At 37.9% G+C, this 25,616-nt stretch overlaps 2 protein-coding genes across 9 annotated transcripts in view; one reads left to right on the top strand and one right to left on the bottom strand.

The window, feature by feature from the left end:
• The window catches only part of snrnp200 (small nuclear ribonucleoprotein 200 (U5)), a 63,223-nt gene extending 48,034 nt beyond the window's left edge, over positions 1–15,189 (bottom strand). The window contains exons 1-5 of the mRNA XM_059967124.1: positions 15,065–15,189; positions 13,623–13,786; positions 10,799–10,970; positions 6,368–6,560; positions 282–337 (exon numbers count right to left, since the gene is read on the bottom strand). Of these exons, the coding sequence (XP_059823107.1) occupies positions 282–337; positions 6,368–6,560; positions 10,799–10,970; positions 13,623–13,786; positions 15,065–15,109 (630 nt within the window). The 5' untranslated portion in view covers positions 15,110–15,189. The remainder of the gene's footprint in view (positions 1–281; positions 338–6,367; positions 6,561–10,798; positions 10,971–13,622; positions 13,787–15,064) is intronic.
• A 15-nt stretch (positions 15,190–15,204) lies between these two features.
• Positions 15,205–25,616, top strand: part of LOC132392796 (cytosolic purine 5'-nucleotidase-like) — a 226,290-nt gene continuing 215,878 nt past the window's right edge. For 4 of the 8 annotated variants that reach the window (XM_059967170.1, XM_059967179.1, XM_059967242.1 and 1 more), the window contains exon 1: positions 15,217–15,311. The gene's annotated coding sequence lies outside the window, so the exon portion shown is untranslated. Of the gene's footprint in view, positions 15,312–25,616 lie in introns of all 8 variants that reach the window. The other 4 variants (XM_059967207.1, XM_059967231.1, XM_059967220.1 and 1 more) reach the window with 4 other exon arrangements.

Below are 25,616 nucleotides of genomic sequence, written 5' to 3' on the forward strand. Positions count from 1 at the left end.
CGGTCTCACGAGACTAACCGATGCCTTTCTTATTGTGGTTTTTTTTGTGCCTCATCGAATCCAAAGTAACACTTATTTTGTTCTCCTGTAGAAATGACATTAAACAATCTTGAATTTTGAATACCAGCCTTATGCCTCATTTATAACCTCTAAGTATGTAATGATGCAGATTAACTCTCGTTCACCATGCCACTTCTTCCCACTTCACCAATGGTTAAACTTCTAAACCCAAGTAACTGAAGTGTAAAGGGTGAACAATAGGGTAAGGGTACTTTTCTCACCTCCTCATCAGACTCAAACTGCACATTAACTCCATACGTCTCATCGATATTGTCATCTGAAAGAGGAAAACACATTGTTAATTAAAACATCTTGAAACCAAGAACAAGAAGTATGTCTCTATCCCATCTTGGGACTGATTTGTTTTAATAAATCCATTGCATAAATGAGCATAAGAATGACAGATGGAGTTTAACACAGGTAAGTGTGAACTGATGCATTTTGAAAGGTTAAACCAGGCAGGATTTAGCTGGTGAGTATTATTGAATAGAGGGTCTTACAGTTACAGATATATAACTCTCTGAAAGTGGTGACACAAATAGGAAGGTGGTGAAAGAGGTCTGTGGCATCCAGTGGTGAAGGAGGTCTTCACCACTGGGGGCATAAGAATTCAAGAGTTTGGTGTTGTGTTGCAACTGTACAAGTTGTTGGTGAGTCAACAATTGAAGCATTGTGTGTAGGTCTGATCACCATACAATAAGAAGGATGTGATTATGCTAAAGGAAACTGAAAAGATTCACCAGGACATTGCCTGGACTGGAAAGCTTCAATGCAAGGGGAGGCTGGATAGCCTGGAATTGTTTTTCTAGAACACTGAGGGGAGATCTTAGAGGTCTATAAAATCACGATGCGTAGACAGGCTTAGATATTTACAGTCTTATCCCCGTGGTTGGGGAGTATAAACCTAGAGGGCACAGTATAAAAGAGGGAAAGATTACAGGAGATTTGAAAGACAGCTTTTTCCATGTCGAAGATATATGTCATGAGCTGCCAAAGGAAGATAAAATAACAATATTTAGAAGACATTTGATCATGGGTAGGCAATGCTTAGAAGGATATGGGTCAAATACAGGTAAATAGGACTAGTTTAGTTAAACATCTAAGTTTAGAAAGAATCTATGATAAGTTCTAAAAAATGCATTTTACTTCCCCAAAGAAAATATCCAGTAAAAACTGTAAAGCTTGATATGTCAGGATGAGATATCGTTTATCTTTGACAGAAACCTAAACAAGCAGACTTCCATCCATCTGAGATACTTTAACAAAATGCAGAGGTGTTGAGGAGGAAATAAGTTGGAGAAGAGGAGCAAAAATAGACGGTGATACATCTATCTCAAGAAATACTTATTATAATGTGGATTTTGTATTACTCAATTATTTTTATTCATTCATTCACTTCTTTTCCCCCCACCTAAATGAGAATATATATATATAGAAAATAGCATGGAAAACTAATGAAAATAGGCTTTACTAATCTGTTTTTCTCATATAAATCAGGACATAGGAGAGGAGTTGCTATTCTTATCTCAAGTAAGCTAAATTTTGAAAAAGTATTCGAAATGGGAGTAAGAAGGGCAGATATATTCTGGTAAGGGAGACTTTAGATGAAAATTCAGTTACTTTATTGAATATATATACACCCCCGGGAAGTGATATTAGTTTCTTTCAGAAAATTACTAATATTAAGGTAACAGACACAGGAGGTCTCCTGATATGTGGGGGAGACTTAAATTTACAATTACAACCAAACGTAGACTCTTCCAATAGAAAATCCGATGAAACAAAATCTTTACATAAGAAAGTTAATACACTTTTTGAGGATGTTGGTTTAATTGGTATATGGAGGGACCTTTTCCCTGACAGAAGGGATTACACTCATTATTCTGCTCCCCTTTCTGTATATACAAGAATAGACTATTTCATAACATTTAGAAAAGACAAAGACAAAATAAACACCTGTGGAATTGGGATAATAGATGTAAGTTACCATGCACCTATATATTTATCTGTTGATTTTGACCTACAACCAAAGAATACTATTTGGAAACTAAATTCAGGTCTACTCAATGATCCCTACTTTAAGGAACAAATTAAAAAAGAAATTAGTCTTTACTTAGAATTCAATGATAATGGAGAGGTTTCACTTCCCATTCTATGGGATACCCTGAAGGCTGTTTTAAGAGGGAAAATTATAGTGATATCTTCATACAAGAAAAAATAATGAATAAAACATTAGAGGAATTACAAAATAGGCTGAAGGAACTAGAAGAAAATACAAATTGAATTTGGCACAGGATACATTAGAGGAAATTTTAAAAATTAGGAATGAAATTAATAGTTTGGCTACACAAGCAATCAGGAAAAATTTAATGTTTCTGAAACAGAGACATTATGAATGTGGAACTAAGTCTTTGAAAATACTGGCGTGGAAACTGAAAAAAAAAAGCAGAAAATACAATTTATAGAATTAGGGATCCAAGAACAAAAATGATAAAAAAAAATAAGCTAAATGAAATTCAAGAAGCTTTTGAAGTGTTTTATAAAACTCTATATTCCAAAGTTCCAGGTGGAAGCATAACCCAAATTGACACCTTCCTGAATTCTCTAGAGTTACCCACTTTAAGTGAAGAACAAAATAGAACGATGACTGCTGACATAACTGACATTGAACTAAAAGCTGCAATTAGTAGGCTTAAATTAAGCAAGTCACCAGGATCAGATGGGTATACAGCAGAGTGGTACACAGAATTTAAAAATGAGTTAATTCCTGTATTACTCCCCACACTAAACTGGGCTCTAAAAAAGGCACAAATGCCATCCAGCTGGAAGGAAGCGATAATCTCAGCTATACCGAAAGAAGGGAAGGATAAAATGGAATGTGGGTCATTTAGACCAATATCCTTTCTTAATGTAGATTATAGATTATTTACCTCTGTCATGGCCAAACAATTAGAAGAGTTCCTACCCATACTGATACATAACGATCAGACTGGTTTTATACAACGACGCCAAACACAAGACAATATGCGAAGAACACTTCACATTATGGATCTCATACAAAAAAATAAAATCAAAGCAATAGTGATAAGCATGGACACTGAAAAGGCATTTGATTCTGTTAATTGGAATTTTCTTTATAGAATTTTACATAGATTTGGTTTCCATGACACAATTATTAGAACTAGACAGGCACTATATGACAACCCTAATGCTAGGATTAAAATCAATGGATATTTATCAAACAGTTTTACCCTCGTGGTTGGTCTGGAGTTGCTGTTGTTTTTTCTTGTGTTGTGGGGCTTGGGGAGGACACTAAGCTTACTTGTCTTTAATTCAGGTGCTTTTTTTTTGCTAAACTCTCTTTCTTTGTAGTATATTGTTATTGTATGCTTAATTTTGCACTGTTTTAATGTTCCTCATTGGGAGTTGGGGTTGTTAATTTGTAAAATGTTTTGAAAAACTAATAAAAAAAACCCAAAAAAACAGTTTTACCCTAGAAAGGGACACGAGACAGGGCTGTGCATGGTCCCCGCTATTCTTCACATTATATCTGGAACCATTAGCTCAATACATCAGACAAAATGAAGATATCTCAGGAATTACTATTAAAGGGACAGAGAATAAATTAGCCTGTTACGCGGATGACATTTTGATCTATCCAGGGCAACCAACATACTCTTTACCATATAACAATTACAGGACGGAAACAGGCCATCTCAGCCCTTCTAGTCCGTGCTGACGCTTACACTCACCTAGTCCCACTGGCCCGCTCTCAGTCCATAACCCTTCATTCCTTTCCTATCCATATACCTATCCAATTTTACTTTAAATGACAATACCTAACCTGCCTCTACCACTTCTACTGGAAGCTCATTCCACACAGCTACCACTCTCTGAGTAAAGAAATTCCCCCTCGTGTTACCCTTAAACTTTTGCCCCCTAACTGTCAAATCATGTCCTCTTGTTTGAACCTCCCCTACTCTCAATGGAAAAAGCCTATCCACGTCAACTCGATCTATCTCCCTCATTATTTTAAATACCTCAATCAAGTCCCCCCTCAACCTTCTACGCTCCAAAGACCAATTTACCTAAATTGATGCAATCCTTTGAACAATATGGTCAATTATCAGGATACAAGCTCAACATAGATAAAACCCAATTACTCTCATATAGCTCACCAAGAGAAATTGAAAGTAGATAGCCCTGGGCATGGCAAACAGAGTCTTTCAAATATTTGGGCATCGTTATGCCAAAAGATTTGGCAAAATTATCAGAATGTAATTATCAGCCTTTATATAAAAAAATTATAATAACAAGATGGAACCTAATTTCTTTTTTTAGTCTCAGTTCAAGGATTGAATTTATTAAAATGAATATACTGCCCAGACTATCTCTTTCAGACCCTACCAATAGAGATGAATCAAAATCAATTCAATGAATGGAACAAAATGTTAACAAGATATATTTGGTAAGGTAAAAGCCTAGAGTTCATCTCAAAACTCTGCAATTAGCCAAGGAAAAGAGGGGGGGAAGGGGCCTACCTTCTCTTAGAGATTATTATTTTGCAGCACAGTTGAGAGCTGTGATATGTTGGTCAACCCATCATATGACGCTCAATGGAAAATCATTGAGATGGGGATACTTCCCATCCCCATACAGGCAATTTTGGCTGACAACAACCTACAAAGGTACATAAATACCATTGATAACCCATGGGTGAAATTGACTCTTAAAATATGGAAAACTTATAAGAAAATATACTAGAAGTGGATATTACAATTCTTAAATGGTGTGCATATGACTCGGATTTTACACCAAATAAAGTGGATGCTAGATTTAACAACTGGACAGCTAAAGGAATAACAGTTCTTTGCAATATAATGAAAGAAAGAACACTGTTCAGTTTTGAAATGCTTAAAGTGCAACTCTTATTAGAAAAACAAGACTTTTATCAGTATTTACAGATGCAACCAAGACAAGAACATGTTTGATAGAGTTATTTAGAAAAGCATATATTTCAGATAACTGTAGTAGAATCATTTCAAGCCTGTATAAGTGTTTATCAAATCTTAAAACACATTCGACTTCATACATTAAAACAAAATGGGAGAAGGAAGGTAGGAATAATTATATCTGAGGAAGAATGGGCAATAATATGGAGGTATCTATGGAAGTATACCAGTTCACAGAAGTGAAGGGAGTTCAGATGGAAAAACTTGGTAAGATATTTTATTACACCCTCTCAGAAATCCCATGATGATAAGTAACCTCCCTGTTTGCTGGAGAAATTGTGGAAATCAAAATGCAAATCATTATCATATTTTCTGGGAATGCCCCATTATCAAAGAGTGGGATACACAATGCCCTACAAGACATCTTTAAATGTGAAATACCCTAGAAAGTAAGACCATATATTTTGGGTATATACTTCAAGAATGGTTGAAAAGAGATAAATATTTAATGAATATACTGTTGGTGGTTGGTAAAAGGACTCTTACTAGGAAATGGTTATCACAGGAGAGCCCAACCTTAAATGCATGGATGAAAATTACAATGGACATTTACAAAATGGAGAACAGCATCCGTTAGTCATAAGTTGGAACATTTGATTCTTACTGGGAAAAATGGTTTAACTACATAACACTTCATAGGCCTAATTTTATTCTCACAAATCAATGAATATGTTGTAAAAAAAAATCCCTCCCTACTTGTACATAGTTTTCTCCTTTTGCTTGTTCTTTCTTTCCTCTCTTTTCTTTAAGTGTGTACCTCAAATAAATATTATGTGGAGAATTGTGGCATATATGACTATATGGTATACATGTACAATGTCTGAAAAACATCTTACGAAAATGTTTGCTTGATGATGAACTTCAATAAAAAATAAGTTACAAATGTTGGAGAAGAGGACAAAAATACCTTAACAAATCCCCAATCCCCTTCATTGATTTACTTTTGTAATACAGTAATTTAACATGTTCAGAATTCAGGTAGCATATCAGATTTACTAGATTATTGGATGTTATGACTATTCATAATCCAATTCATTTTGATTAACATTTAAAAGAATAACATATTACACAATAGAATGATAAATGTTCCAGTGATCTTAGCAAGTTTCAAGGGAGTGCAGAAAGCAGGGCCCCAGTGAGCAGGACAAGAGAACAAGAACTGGCATCCTAGAGAGCAGCAAACATTACATGGTTCGCCAGACTATTTTTTTTAATAGTCAGGCTGCACATTAAAGTTTTATTGTGTTAAGTTTCAACCACTTCCTTTTTAGCTGGTAAATGTTGATCCCACTTACCCATATTCTGAACCTCTTTATCTCCTCCATAGTCACTAATTTTTTTTCCCAAGTTTACTAGCACATGGTAGCGAGTATCTTCCAATTGCCCCAGCAGCATTTCTATCTCCTTTCGTCGTTCCTTATCACGCAATTTATCATTTTTCAATACAGCCAAGACCTCATCTGCAGCTCCACAAAGAATATCACGGGGCTATAAAAGAAACAAAATTATCTTGCACACTTAAAGAAAATCTCATTATAAGTATGACTGCAACTGCACTTAGTGGAAAAATTATTAATTTTCTTTACCCACCTCTCTCTACAGAAAGTCACTGATTATTTGTGTTTCAGATGTAAATGCAGAGAGAATAAACAATCCTAACTATATAATACTTTTCAGTGACATGGGGAATAAGACAGACAAGCTGAGAAATACAAAACTAACTGATAGTTCAAAGGCTAAACAATAGGAAAGGAAGCTAATCAACTCCGATTGTATGTGAAAATGAAAATAATCTAAAGGAAAAGTAATGAAAATAAGTTAAACAGAAGTATTGAAATAATAACCTGCCAAAATGTGATCAAATGGGGAAAAAAAAAGCTTAAGCACTATTTGATCAATATGCTTGTTGTAGATTGACTGGTTGAGCTCTTCCAACACTTGTCTGTTTAGTTCAGATTCCAGCATCTGCAGTCTTAGTAGTTTTCCATTACTGGTGAATAATCTCATTGACCAAAAATTAACTCTACAATGCTAAATCATACCTAATTATTTAGCTCATACAAAAAGATAAATAATTTTAGATAAGCAAGAACTTGTCTTACATAAAATACTTTACATATTGTGAGCCAATCACTGTCCTTAAAACAATAAAGGCATCCCTCGGTCTGATTTATCCAGGGAAATCAATCACTTAAAACTTCCAGTGCAACGAACACTTGCAATGGAAGTGTCTGTGGTTTCAGTGCATGAAGTTAATTTATGTTTATATCAAAGACCAATCTACACGTGTCTTTTTGGACAAAATGAAACCAGACCACTGAAAGTTGTATCTTATTAACGACGAAGCCTAAAATCATACATCTGAACAACCTGCAGTAAATTTTTTTTAAATTCCGACTTCCTTACAAACTCTCCAAATAACATTCCATATGCTTGGACTTAATTTCTTAATTCTAAGCTATTTATCTGCATTGAACAATTTAACTTTATTTATCTTTAAAATGAAAATCAAATGAACCGCAGATGCTGAAAATATGAAATAAAAGTAAATCCTGGGCACACCCAAGGAGTTGGGCAGCATCCGTGGAAAGGGAAACAAAATTAAAGTTTCAGATTGAGACATTTGTCAGAATTGGAAAAACGTTTTAAATTGAAGAGAGAATAGTGACAGGACATCTATGAATCAAAGCGAATTACCTGTAAGGGTAGGATTGTTATGGCGATAGAATGAGAAATCATCCAGCTTATTGGAGACAGCTACATAGTGAAAATATGAACAATGGAGTTTAAAAAGTTGAAAAGTACAAGACTGTAAAGTGTGTCCAGAGTCCAGGAGTGCTAATGGGGAAAGAAAATTTGAAGCAATTTCACAAAAGACTAATTCTGCTACAGACAGAGAAAGCATGATGATGATGTGCGGTTTCTCAAGTTTCCCCTTTCCTGTTGTCTCCTGTAATGTTTTATTCTAACAACACAAGAGGACAGTGACAGACATTTCAATATTCAAGTGTGACAAAGAAATAAAGTAACAGGCAACAGGAACTTCAGGCTCAACCCTGCAGACTCAGTGCAGGGGCTCAGCAAAGTGGTCACACAATCTGCTTTCTGCTACTGTAAAGGAGGCAACACTGTGACTATACTGACTGCATGAAAATGCATAGGAAGCATAGTACAATGTCTATAAAAAGCATTCACCCCCCCACCCCCCCCCCGGGAAGTTTTCACGTTTTATTGTTTTACAACATTGAATCACAGTGGATTTAATTCTTTCTGATCAACAGAAAGACTCGTTCATGTCAAATTGAAAACAGATCTCTACAAAGTGATACAAATATAAAGCACAAAATAATTGATTGCATAAATATTCACCCCTTTCAAGTCAGTATTTAGTAGGTGCACCTTTGTCAGCAACTACCACCTTCAGTCTGTGTGGATAGGTCTCTACCAGCATTGCACATCTAGATACTACAATTTTTTCCAATCTTCCCATCCATCAAGCTGTGTCAGATTGCATGGGGATCATGAGTGAACAGCCCTTTTCACATCCAGTCATAAATTCTCAATTGGATTGAGATCTGGACTCTTGATTTAGCCATGCCTAGACACTGAATGCTGCTTTTAAGCCATTCCTGTGCAGTTTTAGCTTTATGCTTGGGGTCATTGTTTTGCTGGAAAGCAAATCTTCACAGTTCTCTTACAGACTACATTAAGGTTTCCCCCAGGATTTCCCTGTATTTTGCTTACACCAAACATAGCTTTTGGTCTGATGGTCAAAAAGCTCAATTTTGGTTTCACCAGACCATAGAACCTTCTTTGAGCTGACTTCAGTCTCCCACCTGATGTCCAGCAAACTCTAGCCGAGATTTCATGTGAGTTTTTTTTTCAACTCTGGCTTTCCCTTTGCCGCTCTCCCATAAGGCTGTGACTGGTGAAGCTCCCTGGCAACAATTGTATGTACAGTCTCTCCCATCTCAGCCACTGAAGCTTGTAACTCCTCCAGAGTTGTCACAGGTCTCTTGATGCCCTCGCTCATTAGTCCCCTTCTTGCATAGTCACTCAGTTTTTGAGGGTGGCCTCCTCTAGGTAGATTTACAGCTGTGCCAAATTCTTTCCATTTATTAATGACTGATTTAACTGTTCTCCAAGGGATATTCAGTGACTTGGAAATTTTCCTGTATCCATCTCCTGACTTATGCTTTTCAATAACCTTTTCACAGAGTTGCTCTTTTGTCTTCATGGTATAGTTTTTGCCAGGATACTGACTCACCAGTAGTTGGACATAGAAACAGAAAAACCTACAGCACAACACAGGCCCTTCGGCCCACACTACCTAGGCTTTACCCACAGCCCTCTATTTTTCTAAGCTCCATGTAGCCATCCAGGAGTTTCTTAAAAGACCCTATTGTTTCCACCTCCACCACCACTGTCAGCACAGAATGGACCTTCCAGATACAGGTGTATTTTTACTATAATCAATTCATCACCTTGACTGCACATAGGTGATCTCCATTTAACTAATTATGTGACTTATAAAACCAATTGGCTGCACCAGTGAAGTTTTGGTGTGTCAGATTAAAGGGATGAGTACTTATGCAATCAACTATTTTGTGTTTTATATTTGTAATTAATCTAGATCACTTTGTAAAAATCTATTTCCACTTTGACATGAAAGAACCTTTTTCTGTTGATCAGTGTAAAAAAAAAAGCAAAATTAAACCCACTGTGATTTAATGTTGTAAGACAATTAAAAACATGAAAATTTCCAAGGGGGATGAATACATTTTTTTTTATATAGGTACTGAAAAATTGCTGCTACACTTGGAGAAATTGTTTTGGATCTCTGGATGACAAGAGACGAGATGAAGGGGACCATGCAGTCACAGGAAGAACGTGTAAACTCCACATGGCAGAGGCCAGATTTTAGATGAACAAGTTGCTCCGTCGTGGACAGGTGCAAGAAACAGGTATGGGTGCAATCAAGGAGTCAGAGAGAGGGGAAGCTACAGTTCATGAAGGAAGGTATTTCAGAGGCATCTGCATCAGAAGTCTCTTCAAAAGAAGTATGACAGAGAAACTGGGAAAATGGAGGTAGTCTGGGAGAAAATGTAGTAGATTTTTACTACACAAGTTAAAGCTTTCAGACTTGTACTGTGTGTTTTACCATTAGCATATCCCCAGATGAAGACAGATTCAGAAAGAGATGAATTGGAGATTAACCACGTGAGGGGAAAGAGTTGCATTGAAATTGGCCATTAAAATAATGAAATTTTTGAGTACTGTTTTGAATTATTTATCCTCATTTACTCTTAAGTGATCATGCAAGAATTGAATATGAAACAACATGATTAACATTCAGAATTCTATCCATAAAGACTTGTATTTCAAAAACAACTTTCACAACTGTAAGATGTTCTATATTTTTAGGTGTAGTTAATATGATAATATAACAAAAGCAACAGCTAATTTTATGCATAATCTCCCAAAAGCACTAATATGACATCAAGCCATTATTCAATTTGTCTGAAGTGACATGAATCTTTTCTTGCAGGCAGAAAAGTCAATGGCAACCCTTGACAAAAACAATGTTACCTCAGAACTAAAAAGAAGCTTCAGCACAGATTATGCGCTTGTACCAACAATGGAGCAAAGCACTAATATTTTTATCAGTGAACTGGCAATGAAAGCTGCCCAGCTGCCCGGGCTATCTATATTGTGGATACTCATACCTGGTCACCAAGAGCAGCCTGAATGAAGCTAAGTAGCACCTCATAGGTCTCTCTTGTCTCTTTTGTTTTTGGTTTGTACACAATCCCAACCATCTCATCAATGCCCTCTGACAGCAGTGTATATCCTTTCATTTTATTCATGTCATGACGGTCTTCATCACGTTTCCTACGCCTGTGTGAAAAGAACCAAATAGTTAAATAAAAGATGAAGTAGGAAGCATATTTGAGCACAGTAATGCATTGAATGGAAAAATTATCTGGCTCAGAGCCCAGCAAAATAGCTTAGAAACACGACCAGAAATATTCTGGTAAACTCCTAGGCAAAAAATAAATAAATCAACTACACTTGTGCAAAAAACTTCCATAAATGAATGGCTTGAATTTATTCAGGTGTTAACCAAAATAAAGAATACAAAAATCACATTTATACAGGGTCTCTGCACACCACCTGGAATCAGCCTCGTTAAATCACTTTGAAGCCTAAATGTCATTATCTTCAAGTGTAAATTGCAGAAAATTTATAAAATGTAAGAACTCAAACAAAAATTACTTGATAACCAGTTTCTTCTCTCCTGAACTTCCACTATTATTAAGGACATATATACAGAAAGGTGCCGTAAAGGGCCAGTAACATCATGAAGGATCCTACATATCCTGCTCATGGACTGTTTGTCTCAATCCCATTAGGGAGTGGGCTATGTAACATTGAGCTAGGACCAGAGTCAAAAACAGTTACTTTCCCCAAGCAGCAAGACTAATGAACACTTCCACCACTGCTTCATTGTCTCGCATTCAGTGACCTTATGTAAGCCTAGCTTCACTTTATGGATGTACAATCAAAGTATATAAACTTGTGTATTTATATTTACTGTACATTTTTTTCATTATTGTCATTGTGTGCTTTAGCTTTATCCATACTTTTTGTGCTGCATCGGATCCAGAGTAACAATTATTTCACTCTTACACTTGTGAGTAGTAAATGACATTAAACAATCTTAAATCTTGAACTGTAGAAATATGAACACACCTGCGCCTTCTCCTCAGCAGAAAGCAAATTTTAGCATCTCCCCAATGGCCTTTACCAAGTTTTACAGATGCAGCATAGATAGTATCTATGGCAACTGCTCTGCCCAAGACAAGAAACTGAGAACCAACCTCCTTTCCACACTTCCTGCTGCCTCAGATAAGCAGCCAACAAAATCAAAGACCCCTTTATTAGGCAGAAGATCGAAAAGCTTGAGACTACTACTACAAAAGGACAGCTTCTGTTTAGCAGCATTAAGACTCCTGAACAAACTTCTTGTATGATATGTTCATTTCTCAATCTCTGTCACCACGCCCCTTGAATGATATTTGTCTACCTGCACTGCACTTTCGCTGTAACTGTAACACTACATACTACTGCATAATGTTATTGTTTTTCCTTTTCAGTGTGCTGACATGCAAAAGTATTTCACAGTAACTGGGCACACAGAGGCTGTGTACAAGAAAGGCCAGAGTCACCTTTACTTCCAGAAGAGGCTGAGGCCCTTTGGAGTATGCAGGCTTCTCGTTCACAAGTTCTACCAGCCAGTTGTCACCAGTACAACCTTCTATGCGGTGGTGAGCTGGGACAATGGCCTCAACGTGGGTGATGCCAACAGGCTCAATAAACTGATTATATTGAGAAATATACCTGACATAACCACTATATATACCTGCAACATAACCACTATATATACCTGAAATATAATCACTATGTATTAGCTATTTACTATACTATGTAATCACTTCTAGGTACCGAATATTAATATGTACTATTTTACTAGACACATTTTGTTATGTGTTGTTTTCACTAGATACTTTGTACTCTCTTAGCTGCATATTAGGGCACTTACAGAACACCTGTTTGTTTAGCAGCACTGTTAGCTGAGATGTATCCCATATATTTCATTCAGCCTTTGTTTAGTACGAGATAACAGTGGCGGACAGGATGCTGCGAGCGGGAATGTACTGTGAGGGAGGTTGTCTGGGAAACATAATCTTGGCCACGAATAAGGTCCCAATGCGAATGGGTGAAACATAATGGTGGTGCACCGCGGGCTAGGCAAGAGCGATTAATTAATTCATATATAAATGATATGCAATTAAAACTTGATTGGATATGGCGATGAAACCAAAATGTAACTGAGATAAGAAATTACTATAAAGAATGCTGTACACCGGAACTCGGTGGGCTTTCGGTGACAAGTTCATTGTTTGCCTCAGCCTTTGTTTGCAAATAAAGGTTTAATTTTCTTGAAGAATTGTCTGTGTCTCCAGGTCATTTCAAGTAACCACAACAATTAGAAAGGCTTGCTCTGTTATAGGAATCAAAACTGGACACACTGGAGGCTGTGGTAGAACAAAAGACCCTACGGAAAATCCTGGCAATTCTGGACAATGTTTTTCACCCTCTGCGTGCCATCTAGACTGAACAGAGCAGCATTCTTAGTAATAGTGCTGCTCCAAAGAGCACTGTATGAGGTCATTCTCACCCTTGGCCATTAGGCCCACAATGAGTCAACCTATAGCTGGGGAAGTGATGACCCCCTCCTGTTAGACTGTTTCGAGTAACTTATTTTTTATTCTTTCTTACTTCTCTTCTAATATTTGTATGTCGTGCATTTGTAATGCTACTGTGACACTGTAATTTCCTTTGAGATCAATAAAATCTCTCCCTACATATGACTGTAACCAAATACAAAATTAAAAATTGGTATACCATACCATGACTGGATAACCAATGCCTCCAATTCCAAATTAACTTCAATCTTAATATGTTGGCAATATAAGCATTACTTACTTTGCTCGCCTCTCCTCTTGCAGCTGTGGTTTTGTTCTCTGAGCTTTGTCTCCCATCCGGGACCCTTCCAGCTTTCCCACCAGCGACAACACTTCTCCTGTTGGCTCATCTCGCCTCGTTCGGTCAATTAAGGAACGATCTGCTTGTAACACAAGATTGGAATTCTGCAATAGAGAAAAAAGTAAATAATTACAAAATATAAACTTAACAATATAAACAGTAATTCACAAAAACCTTTTTCCTAGTTTGCAACACCACATATAAACCTCAATAAAATTAAGAAACATCTGCAACTACTTAACAGGGTATTTAGGGGTCCTGTTGGAAATGATGTTGTGTAATAATGATAAACATAGTTGATTTGATGTGTTTAAGAAATACACCAGTGGCTGGAGATAATTACTATTTGGCGTTTGCAAAGAGTGTAGAATATACAATTTTTTTTTAGAGCAGTGGGCAAGAAGACCAGTGTGAAGAAATTAAACACAGATGTCACAAAAGTGATTGTTTTGAGGCTTCTATTCTCCTAAATTCTCAGAAAATTTGAAGTAGATTTACAGTAGATCCATGGTAGCCTGGCAATGCACACTAATCCAAAAGCAAAACACTGCCAACATTGCAATTAAACACAAACAGTGAAAATAACTCAGCAGTGTTTATACTTAAACACCATCAACTGAGATTTATCACCTTGGATAAACAGTCTGATGAAATCAAAGACTTAAAATGCAAACTTTATTTCTCTCTCCACAGATCCTGCCTGACCTACTAAATATGTAAGCTTCAACTTTCGATATTTCCTTCCTTACCTTCAACTTCGCCCTTGCAGAATATTCAATCCCTATGAGTTTAGGAGAACAGATGATTTAACAGAAGCATGCAAAACTGACAGGGCAAACAGCAAAATGATTATTTCCCAGCCAGGGAATCCAGAACTTGGGTGAGGCAAAAGTCCCTTTTGCCAATCAACTTTCCAGCTCTTAGCTTTATCCTCCCCCCTCCACCCCCCGTCTTCTCCTATCATTTCGGATTTCCCCCTCACACTTCCACTTTCAAATCTCTTACTAGTTCTTCGTTCAGTTAGTTCTGACGAAGGGTCTCGGCTCGAAACGTCGACTGTACTTCTTCCAATAGACGCTGCTTGGCGTGCTGCGTTTCACCAGCATTTTGTGTGTGTTTCACCCATCAAAAGTTTTTTTGGTGTATAACCCTGTCTTTCTTTGCTTTCTACTCCTCACCCCCAACAGACACTATGACAGGTAGTATTCGGACCCACTCCATGCTCACTGGGCTCATCACCACAGCAGGCCTCTGCCCTAGTACCAACATCCCACCAGGCGAGCTCTAACCCTAGTCGGCAATATAACTGAAACACGCTTCACCTAAAAGCAATACCCTTTAGTTGCAGTCAAGAACTGAAGCAGCTTTCCGTCCTTACTTACCGCTTTATACTCATACTGCAAACTACGAGCGGTAACATCCGCCATGACTGCCGCCGCTCCACTTGCCCAACGACCCAGCCACCTTCCAATCTGACTTCCGGTCCAGCATGTATTTCCGGGTTAGGACTGACTGTAGTCTCCATGGTTACAATGTTCTCTCCTCATCTGGGCGGACAACGCGGTCATGTTTTCGACGTTACTTGGGATTTGTACTCGCCGCGGGAAGTTTTAACCTTCATAGTATGGGGTAGGTTTACAGTTTGTTAGCCTGGATGAGTTGGCTTATTTGGCCGCCATTTTACCCGTGGCCCGTCGCTACCCGCTGTGTAGGCTGAACTCGATGTGGTGACTGGCTGCAGTGGAGAGATGCGCCACAATGTCGGAACCATGTATAGAACAATACCGTCTGTGGTACGCAAACTTAATTAAATGCGCTGAGCTTCCCCATGCTGGACGTCAACGTCATCCCTATCAAACATGATAATGGACGTCTGTTGGAGGAACTCAGGTCTATGGAAATGAATAACATTTGATAGTTCGAGCTGAGTCCCTCCAACACTTTTAATGTCTTACAATGGACATGTGCAGAGTATTGATAAAACTTGAAATTTGGTTTATTTTCAGATATTTTTAAAATTTCATATTTGCAATACGTTCAATGTATTTTTATAATTTGCTATTTTCTTCCCATTGATGACTGCACTTCAGATTGTGTGCTGTCCGGTTTATTCTGAAGTCTTCTGACTATTGTCTCGAAGTTATTTATCTAGAGAGCTGCAGGGTCAAAGGCGCACTGTACGCTGGTGAAGGCAAGCTAGCTCGACCCTGCTAAATTGACTGTGGAGAGCTGTTGTGCAATTTATATTTACTAGATTTCCTAAACTGTTCCCAAAGGTCAAAGCCTTGCCCATTGCCTACTTTGTAGTAGGATTATGCTTTAACCTGTGAACTCCTGCATTGATAGAGTTTTAATTAACACTTTGACCACTTGCACTAAAATTCATTGTTTCTGTTTTATTCTAAATGTTTTCTTGCATAAAAGTGTATAATTTATATTTCTCTTGTGTGTGCAGCTTATTTGATGTTATGTGCCTGTAGTCTGCCAGTGAGTTATTCATTGCATCTGTGCGTAGATGTGTGTATCGCACACTCAACTTTGACTATCACTGTTCAGATTGAATACACTTGACAGTTTAGCAAGATGTTCCACTGTTGTAGTAAATAGGCTGCAACTTTTGACAAGCCCTTGTTTACGACAAGAATTATGTACAGTAAATGCTATCCACGGAAGTAGTCTTACAGAACCTAATTATTAGTAGGCCATTTGTGTAATGATTAAAACATACCCAATATCACCCACATTCTGCAGCTGAGTCAGACTGTGTGTGAAATCTAAATACCGCTATGTGGCGAGGTTCTATTTGGCCCTGGTCTTGCGAAGAATGGGTCTCACCTCCTTGTCAGCTGGACATTGACACACTACCTGCCCTTTGTTGAAAAGTTCTTTCAGACCAATACCTTCAAACACACATCTATTGAGCAGCAGAACTTCCTGCAGACATTGCATGAGGACTCAATGGACGCAGTGGGGTGGCTCCCTGAGCAGACTGTACAGACTAGCAAAATGTCTCATCGTCAGATTCCACCAACAGGCCTTGATGGTTAGAGGGACCCTCCTAGTCAGATCCTTCCTGCATGCCTGTACCATCAACCCCCTTCACACCGACCATGGGGTGACTGTAGAGATGGTGGCTCACCTCTTTGAGGAATGTGGGTTTGCAAAGAGGGTGTGGATGTTGATGAAAAGGCCTGTGTCATCTGGAGAAGCTGTGTGACAGCTCTGATCTACGGGCTGTTCCCAGGCACACACACACAGATGCAGATACAATAGGGTCTTTTAAGAGACTCTCAGATAGGTACATAGAGCTTAGAAAAATAGGGGGCTATGTAGTAGGGAAATTCCAGGCAGCTCCTAGAGTAGATCAATGGTCGGCACATTATGGGCTGAAGGGCCTGTAATGTGCTGTAGATTTCTATGAATATCAAGTGCTGCTGGTAGATCATAAACACGATGAAAGACGCTCTATGATCTGCTTGAAACATGTTTGCTGTCACGTTGAGAAGTCCCTGGAGGAATGTTGTCTGTCAATATGCGCTGAGGGATTGAAACCTGGTTCAGCCACCGCAATGGCTCAGTGGGGAAGGGCCACAATGTATGTTCTCCCATTTCTAGAGAGATGGATGGAGAAGTCCTCAAGTATTGTAATAGTACGACAAGTGGCCCCAGTGCTGTTGGTGTGTCAGAATGTATGAGTACAGTACTGAGAGCATTGACTGTGAATGTAAGAAGGATCAGGCATCGCACAGTTTATTCTTGGAAATTACTTTTTATTTATGAATAAAGTTTATTTTGATTTTTTTTAAAAACAGGATCCTACCACTAAACACACCACCTCCCCCTTTCCACTTTCTGTAGGGATTGATCTCTAAATGATTTCCTTGTCTACTCATTCCCTCATTAATTCCCCTCCTGGAATTTATTTCTGCAAATGGGACAAGTGCTAAGCCTGTTCTTTACCTCCTCCCTCCCCACTATTCAGGGTCGCAAACATTCCTTACAGGTCAGGCAACACTTCACCTGTGAGTCCTTTGGGTTTATCTGCTCTCTCTGGTAATCTTGATGCAGCTTCTTCTGAATCAGTGAAACCTGGCGTCATTTGAGGGACCGCTTCTTTGAGCACCCTTTGTTATCTACCACAAAAGACGGAATTTCCCGGTGGCCATTCCCATTCTGACATGACCTCGTCTGCTTCTTACCTCACCCCCCCACCAGACATTTACTTTCTGTGCACTCACCCATCCCAATTGTGTTGATGGGAGGAGGGGTGAGGACAGATATGTGGGTGAAGGCAATTGCGGTGGAAGGGAAATGTCATTCTTTGCAGGAGGACATCTGGTATGCTTGGTCACAGCAGCTTCTGGGGCCAAGGTATTACTGTCTTTTTTTAAACGTATTTATTTATGATTGCAAGACACTGCTGGACATTAAGAACCCATCAGCGAGTTGTTCATTGGCAGAGGAAACTGAAGGAGCTAAGACTTGATGTTGCCTGCAACAGAGAAGAGTTGATGCGAGAAGACAATGTGCAGTCAGTGAATGATCATCTTAGTTGATTTTCTTGGTATTGCAAGACCCTGTAGGACATTGGTAATGTGAAATATTTAAAGTTTGGTGAATGGTGGTGCAAATGGAGGGGGAGCTGTGTGGCCTCGGTCACACCACAGTGCAAACTAGACCTGCTGCCCAGGAGAGACAGCAGTCAGCGCACTCTGCTGGAGTGCTGGAGGCGATGTGACATGGCATCGGTGCTGCTCTCCAGTGTTCACTCAGCACCAAAATGTATTGTGTTCAACAGCAGGTTGCTGCAACATTCAGGGACTTAGGAACTTGAATTATATTTTTTTTGTGTGTGACTATTTTATTCCTGTCTTATATGTGCTATGTATTCCTGTATGGTTGAATGACAATTACTTGAACTTGAAGCCTCTCCTCCTTCCCTTCCATGGTTCACTGTCCTCTCCTATCAGATTCCGTACTCTTCAGCCCTTTACCTCTTCCACATATCACTTCCTAGCTTTTTCCTTCCTCCTTCCCCCTCACTTGTTTTCACATACCATCTTACATACTCCTTCACTTCCCTCACATTCTGGCATTTCCCATCCTTTAGAGCCTCAGTCTGAAACATTGATCATTCCTCTCTGCAGATGCTGCCAGACTTGTTGAGTTCCTCCAGCACTTTGTGTGTTTGCTCAAGATTTCCAGCATCTGAAGAATCTCTTGTTTATAACCTACCACTCCATGTATTGTAAAAACTTGAATCAGATATCCCCTTTAACCTACCCCCTCTCAGCTGAAGGCTACGCTGTCTAATATTGAAAAATTTCTACCCCAGGAAAAAGGTTCTTGCTGTCTCTGTCTATGCCTCTCATAATTTGTAATCTATCATGTTTCCCCTCAGCCTCTGACGCTCCAGAGAAAACATTATAAATTAATCAAACCCCTCCTTATAGGCAATATCCTGTAATCCAGGTAGCAATCTGGTAAATTTCTTCTCAACCCCTTCCAAAGCCACCTCATCCTGAGGAGCTGCACAAACAACTACGAAGTTTTAGACAACGTCCTGACTCTTATATGCCATGTGCCCTTTTTTTAAAAACCCATTTTATCTACTTTCATGGACATAGTCTTAGAAAAGCACAGCACTGAAAAAGGCCCTTTGGCCCAACTGGTCTATGCTGAACCATTTACACTGCCTAGTCCCATCAGCCTGCACCATAACCGTAGCCCACCAATTCATGTACCTATCCAAACATCAATGTTGAAATTGAGCTTACGTGGACCACTTGCAGTGGCAGCTTTCTACACTCTTATGATTTTGAGTGAATTAGTTTCCCCACATGCTTCCCTTCAGTGTTCACTGTGGAGGGCACTAGCAGTGTGTCAGATGTTGAAATGTGGGAAGGAAGATAAGTGGGTGCTGTTACTATTTCAAGGGAGAAATTGCTCCAAAGACCCAAGTCACCCAGGTAAGATGAACTGTACCCTAGGGTTCTAAAGGAGGTAGCAGTAGAGATTGTGGAGTCATTAGTAATGATCTTTCAAATATCATTGGGCTCTGACATGGTGCCAGAAGATTGGAAAATTGCAAATGTCACTTCACTCTTTAAGGGAAGAAAGCAGCAGAAAGGGAATTAATAGACCAGTCAGCATGACCTCAGTTGTTGGGAAAATGTTGGGGTCAATTCTTAAAGATGAGGTAATAGAGCACTTGGTAACACAGGACAAGATAAAACAAAATCAGCATGGTTTCCTTAAGGAGAAATCTTGCTGAAGAACCTGTTGGAATTCCTTGAGATTACAAGTAGGATAGATAAAGGGGATGCAGTGGATGTTGTATAATTGGACTTTAAGGCCTTTGACAGGGTGCCATATGAGGCTGCTTACCAAGTTAAGAGCCCATGGTATTACAGTAAAGTTACTGGCATGTTTAGAGCATTGGCTGATTGATAGGAGGCAGCAAGTGGGAATAAAAGGATCCTTTTCTGGCTGACTGTCGTTGACTAATGGTGTTCCATAGGCTTGGTGTTGGGAACAATTTCTTTTTATGCTGTTTATCATTGATTTAGATGATTGTCAAGTTTGCGTTGTTGCCAAGTTTGCAAATATTAAGATTGCAGGGCTAGGTAGTGTTGAGGAAACAGGTAGGATGCAGGCCTTGGATCAGGAGAATGGGCAAGAAAGTGGCAAATGAAATATAATGTTGGAAAATGCACAGGTCAAGGATTTTGGTAGTAGAAATAAATGTGCAGACTATTTACTAAACACAGAAAATCCAGAAGTCTGAGATGCAAAGGGACTTGGGAATTCTTGTGCAGAACACCCCAAGGTCAAATTGCACGTAGAATTGGTGGTGACGAAGGCAAAAGCAATCTTAGCATTGATTTCAAATGGTCTAGACTACAAGAGCTGGATGTGATACTTCATCTTGAATACAGTGAACAGTTCTGGGCTCATCTTAAAAGATGTGCTGGCATTGGAAAGGGTTCAGAGGTTCACAAGGATGATCCCTATGGATAATGTAGTGGTATGGGTAGGGTTTTTGTGGCAAGATGCAAGTAGATCGTCAAGCTTCCCCCCCCCCACCCCACAGATACTGAGACCCAGCGAGATTCAAACTCAAGACCATCTTCGAAGCCCAGTACTGAAGCCACTACACCACTGGCTGGCCCAGCCTATCTATGCCCCTCATAATTTTGTATACATTCATCAAATCTTCCCTTTAATTTTTTTACATTCCAAGGAATAGCTTTCTTTGTAACTCAAGTCTTCCACTCCCAGCAGCATCCTTGTGAATTTTCTCTACTCTTTCGACTTTATTTACATCTATCCTGTATGTAAATGACCAAAATTGCACAGTACTGCAAATTAGCCCTCAACATTGTCTTTTACAACTTCAACATAACATCCCATCTCCTGTGCTCATTATTTTGATTTATGAAGGCTGATGTGTCAAAAGCTATCTTTACACCCTTATCTTCCTGTCCTGACACTTTATTTGAATTATGGACCTGTATTCCCAGATCCCTTTGTCTACAGCACTCCTCAGTGCCCTACGGTTCACTATGTAAGACCTACCGAAGTGCAACAATTTGTACTTAACTTCCATCTGTCATTTTTCATGTTGGTCCAGATCCCGCTGCAACCTCAGTCTTCCTCACCATCCATTACAGCATCAATCTTTGTATAATCTGCAAATTTGCTAACCACATTATTATCCAGATCGTTGATTCAAATGATAAACAGTGGACCTGTTTACCAGTGTACCAATCCCTGCAGCACACCACTGGCTGCGGGCCTACAGTCAGAGTCAACCATCTACTATCACTCTCTGGCTTCTCCCACAAAGCCAAAGTCTAATCCAACTTACTACTTCATTTTAAGTGCTGAAATAATTGAACCTTTTTAGACTAGCCTCTCATGCAGGGCCTTGTCAAATGCCTTGCTGTAGTCCACATAGACAACATACACTGCCTTGCCTCAACTTTCCTGTTATCTTCCACGAATGACTCGAAGACTGGTTCGAAACAACCTACCATGCAGAGCCATGCTGACTATCCTTAATCAGTTCCTGTCTATCCAAATACTCATATCCAGTGCCTTAGGGCACCTTTCAATAACTTTCTCCCTAATGATGTCAGGCTCACTGGCCAATCATTTCCTGGTTTAGTATTAGAGCCTTTTTTAAAAACAGCATTAACTTTCCCCCAATCCTCTGGTACCTCACTTGTCATTAAGGATGATTTAAATATCTGCTCGGTAATACCTTGTCAGACCCTGAGGATTTTTCCACCCTAATTTACCTCAATGCAGCAAACACCTCCTCTGTAATATCTGTCGGGTCCATGACCTAGCTGCTGCTTTGCCTCACAGTCTGCCTTCCAAGTAAAATATCCATTTAAGATCTCACTTTTTCTCCAGGCATAGATTACCATTCTGATCTTCCAGAGGAAGAATTGTCATTTGCAACCCTTTTGCTCTTAAATTTAGAATCCTTTGGGATTCTCCTTCACCTTGTCTGCTAGAGTAAGGTCATGCCTTCTTATCTCTTCCCCCCCCCCCCCCCCCCCCCGGTAAGTGTTCTCTTGCATTTCTTAAATACCTCATTTGTTCCTACTTGCCTATACTGCTATGAACTACTTTTTTTCCTAAGCCAGGGCCTCAATATCTCAAAAGGTTGAGGGAACCTCTGTTTATCTTTACCATTTATTTTAACAGGCACATGCAATCTTTATACTCTCAGAATTTAACTTTTGAAGGCCTCCCACTTGGACCCCAAGATCCCTGTGTATATAAATGCTCTTAAGGTTCCTGTATTAACTGTCTATTTTCTCCTTATTCTCACTTACACTAATCTGCTGTTTCTCTGCCCATAACTGTAACTGATCTATTTCTTGTATGGTTTGAAAACATTGATGGTCTGTTAACTCCACCCATTTGTATCAAATGGAAAAACTTATTAACCAATCCATGAACACCACTTGTCATAGATACTTGTCAAGTAGAATAACACCCTTCCACCACCACACTATCTTCTATGGGCAAGCCAATTCTGAATCCAGACCACCAATTCACTATGGATACCAGGCATCTTAACTCTTCTTGATCAACCTACTTTCTTGTGAAATGCTTAATGAAAGTCCACATGGATAACATGCACTGCCATACCCTCCTCAATCACCTTGGTTACATCATCAACTTTACTTTTCCTTAATAATTCTTAAAAGTTAAGGAGTTATAATTACTATTTCCAATATACTTTCCCACGAGTTCTGCAGATACTAGAAATACTTATGGAATTCAAGAGCTATGAGATAACTAAGGCTCTAAAACCTTTTTTTTTAACTTTTTTTATTGCATTTTTAAATGGTTACAAAGTATGAAAAAACAATGTATATAACCCTTACCCCCTCCCCCCTAACTGCCCTATAGAAAAAAAAAAGAAAGAAAGAAAGAAAGAAAGAAAGAATGCCTGGTTGTTGGAAGATCTCCACATGCTCCATGGAATTCGTAATAACTTTAATATGTATATTTATTTCTTTCCCCTAATAACCAATTGTTTCATCTTCAGAGCATCTATATATTTAATCCTGTCTTTTGTAAATAAGGGCTCCAAATTTTCAGAAATGTTTCATATTTATCTCTTAAATTATAAGTAATTTTTTCTAATGGAATACAACCATAGATTTCTTTCTTCCAAGAATCTATACTTAAATGTGTATCCGATTTCCAAGTAACTGCAATAGCTTTTTTGGCTACTGCCAGTACAATTTTTATAAATTCTTTCTGATACTTATTTAGTTTGAGTTTCGGTTTTATCCCTTCAATATCACCTAGTAAAAATAATATTGGATTATGAGGAAGTTGTGTTCCTGTAATTTGTTCCAGTAAAAGTCTTAAATTTGTCCAAAAAGGTTGAATTTTAGAGCAAGACCATGTCGAATGTAAAAAAGTACCAGTTTCCTGGTTACATCGGAAACACTGATCCGATAAATTTGGATTTAATTTTTTTATTTTTTGTGGTGTAATATATAATTGATGTAGAAAATTATACTGCACTAATCTTAACCGAACATTTATTGTATTTGTCATACTATCAAGACATAGTCTTGACCAATTTGTTTCTTCAATTTTAATATTCAAATCACTTTCCCATTTTTGTCTTGACTTATTGGCTCCTTGTTTAATTACCTGTCTTTGAATCAAGTTATACATGCAAGATATAAATTTTTTAATATTTCCTTTTTGAATTAAAATTTCTATTTCATTAGATTTCGGCAATAACATTGTTTGACCTAATTTTTCTCTTAAATACGCCCTTAATTGAAAGTAACAAAATAAAGTGTTGTTTGATATTTTATATTTATTCTTTAATTGATCAAATGACATTAATATACCTCCTTCAAAACAATTCCCTATATATCTAATCCCATTTTGAATCCAATTATATAAAAGTTGATTGTCCATTGTGAAAGGAATAAGTCTATTTTGAATTAAAGATCTCTTTGCTAATAAAGATTTTTTTGTCTCATCATCAACATTTATCTTGTTCCATAAATCAATCAAATGTTTTAATATAGGAGATTCTTTCTTTTCCCGTATCCATTTAGATTCCCATTTGTATATAAAATCTTCTGGTACATTTTCTCCTATTTTATCTAATCCTATTCTAATCCATGCCGGTTTATCTTTCTCGAAAAAAGATGCAATAAATCTAAGTTGATTTGCTTTATAATAATTCTTAAAATTTGGAAGTTGTAATCCTCCTAGATCAAATTTCCATGTCAATTTTTCCAACAATATTCTTGACATCTTACCTTTCCAGAGGTATTTCCTCACATATTTGTTTAACTCTTGAAAAAACTTCTGGGGTAATTGTATTGGTAATGATTGAAATAAATATTGTAATCTAGGGAATATATTCATTTTTATAGTATTTACTCTACCTACTAATGTTATTGGTAATGCCATCCATTTTTCAAGATCTTCCTGAATTTTTTTCAAAAGTGGTAAGTAATTTAATTTGTATAAGTTTTTTATATCATTATCAACTCTTATACCTAAATATTTTATACCATTTGCTGGCCATCTAAATTGAGTTATTAATCGACATTGATTATAATCTCCTTTAGTAAGAGGTAAAATTTCACTTTTATCCCAATTTATTTTATAACCCGATATTTTCCCATATTCTTCTAGTCTATAAGATAATTTGCGTAGTGAATGTAATGGATCTGTTAAATAAAGTAGAACATCATCAGCAAATAAGTTAATCTTGTATTCTTCCTGATTAACTCTGAAACCCTTAATATCTGGGTCCATTCTAATTAATTCAGCTAGTGGTTCTATTGCCAACACAAATAAAGCAGGTGATAGTGAGCAACCTTGCCGAGTTGATCTTGTTAACTGAAATGATGTTGAAATTTGACCATTTGTCACTACTTTAGCTTTGGGATTAGTATTTAAGGTTTTAATCCATTTTATAAATGATGTTCCTAGTCCATATTTTTCCAATACCTTAAATAAAAAATCCCATTCCAATCTATCAAATGCTTTTTCTGCATCTAAAGCAACTGCCACACTCATTTCCTCCCTCTTTTGTGCTAAATGGATTATACTAAATAACCGAGTTACATTATCTGCCGATTGTCTATTTTTGATAAATCCTGTTTGATCCATATGCACTAATTTTGGTAAGCATTTAGATAATCTATTAGATAAGATTTTTGCTATTATTTTATAATCGGTGTTTAATAAAGAAATAGGTCTATATGATGCTGGTTTTAAAAGGTCTCTGTCTTTTTTTGGCAATACTATTAAAATAGCTGTTGAAAAAGATTCTGGAAGTTTATGCGTTCTTTCCGCTTGATATATTAACTCCATAAAAGGAGGAATTAATAAATCTTTAAACTTTTTATAAAATTCAGGTGGAAA

The sequence above is a fragment of the Hypanus sabinus genome, chromosome 1 (genome assembly GCF_030144855.1).
Source record: "Hypanus sabinus isolate sHypSab1 chromosome 1, sHypSab1.hap1, whole genome shotgun sequence".
Taxonomy (NCBI): Eukaryota; Metazoa; Chordata; class Chondrichthyes; order Myliobatiformes; family Dasyatidae; genus Hypanus; species Hypanus sabinus.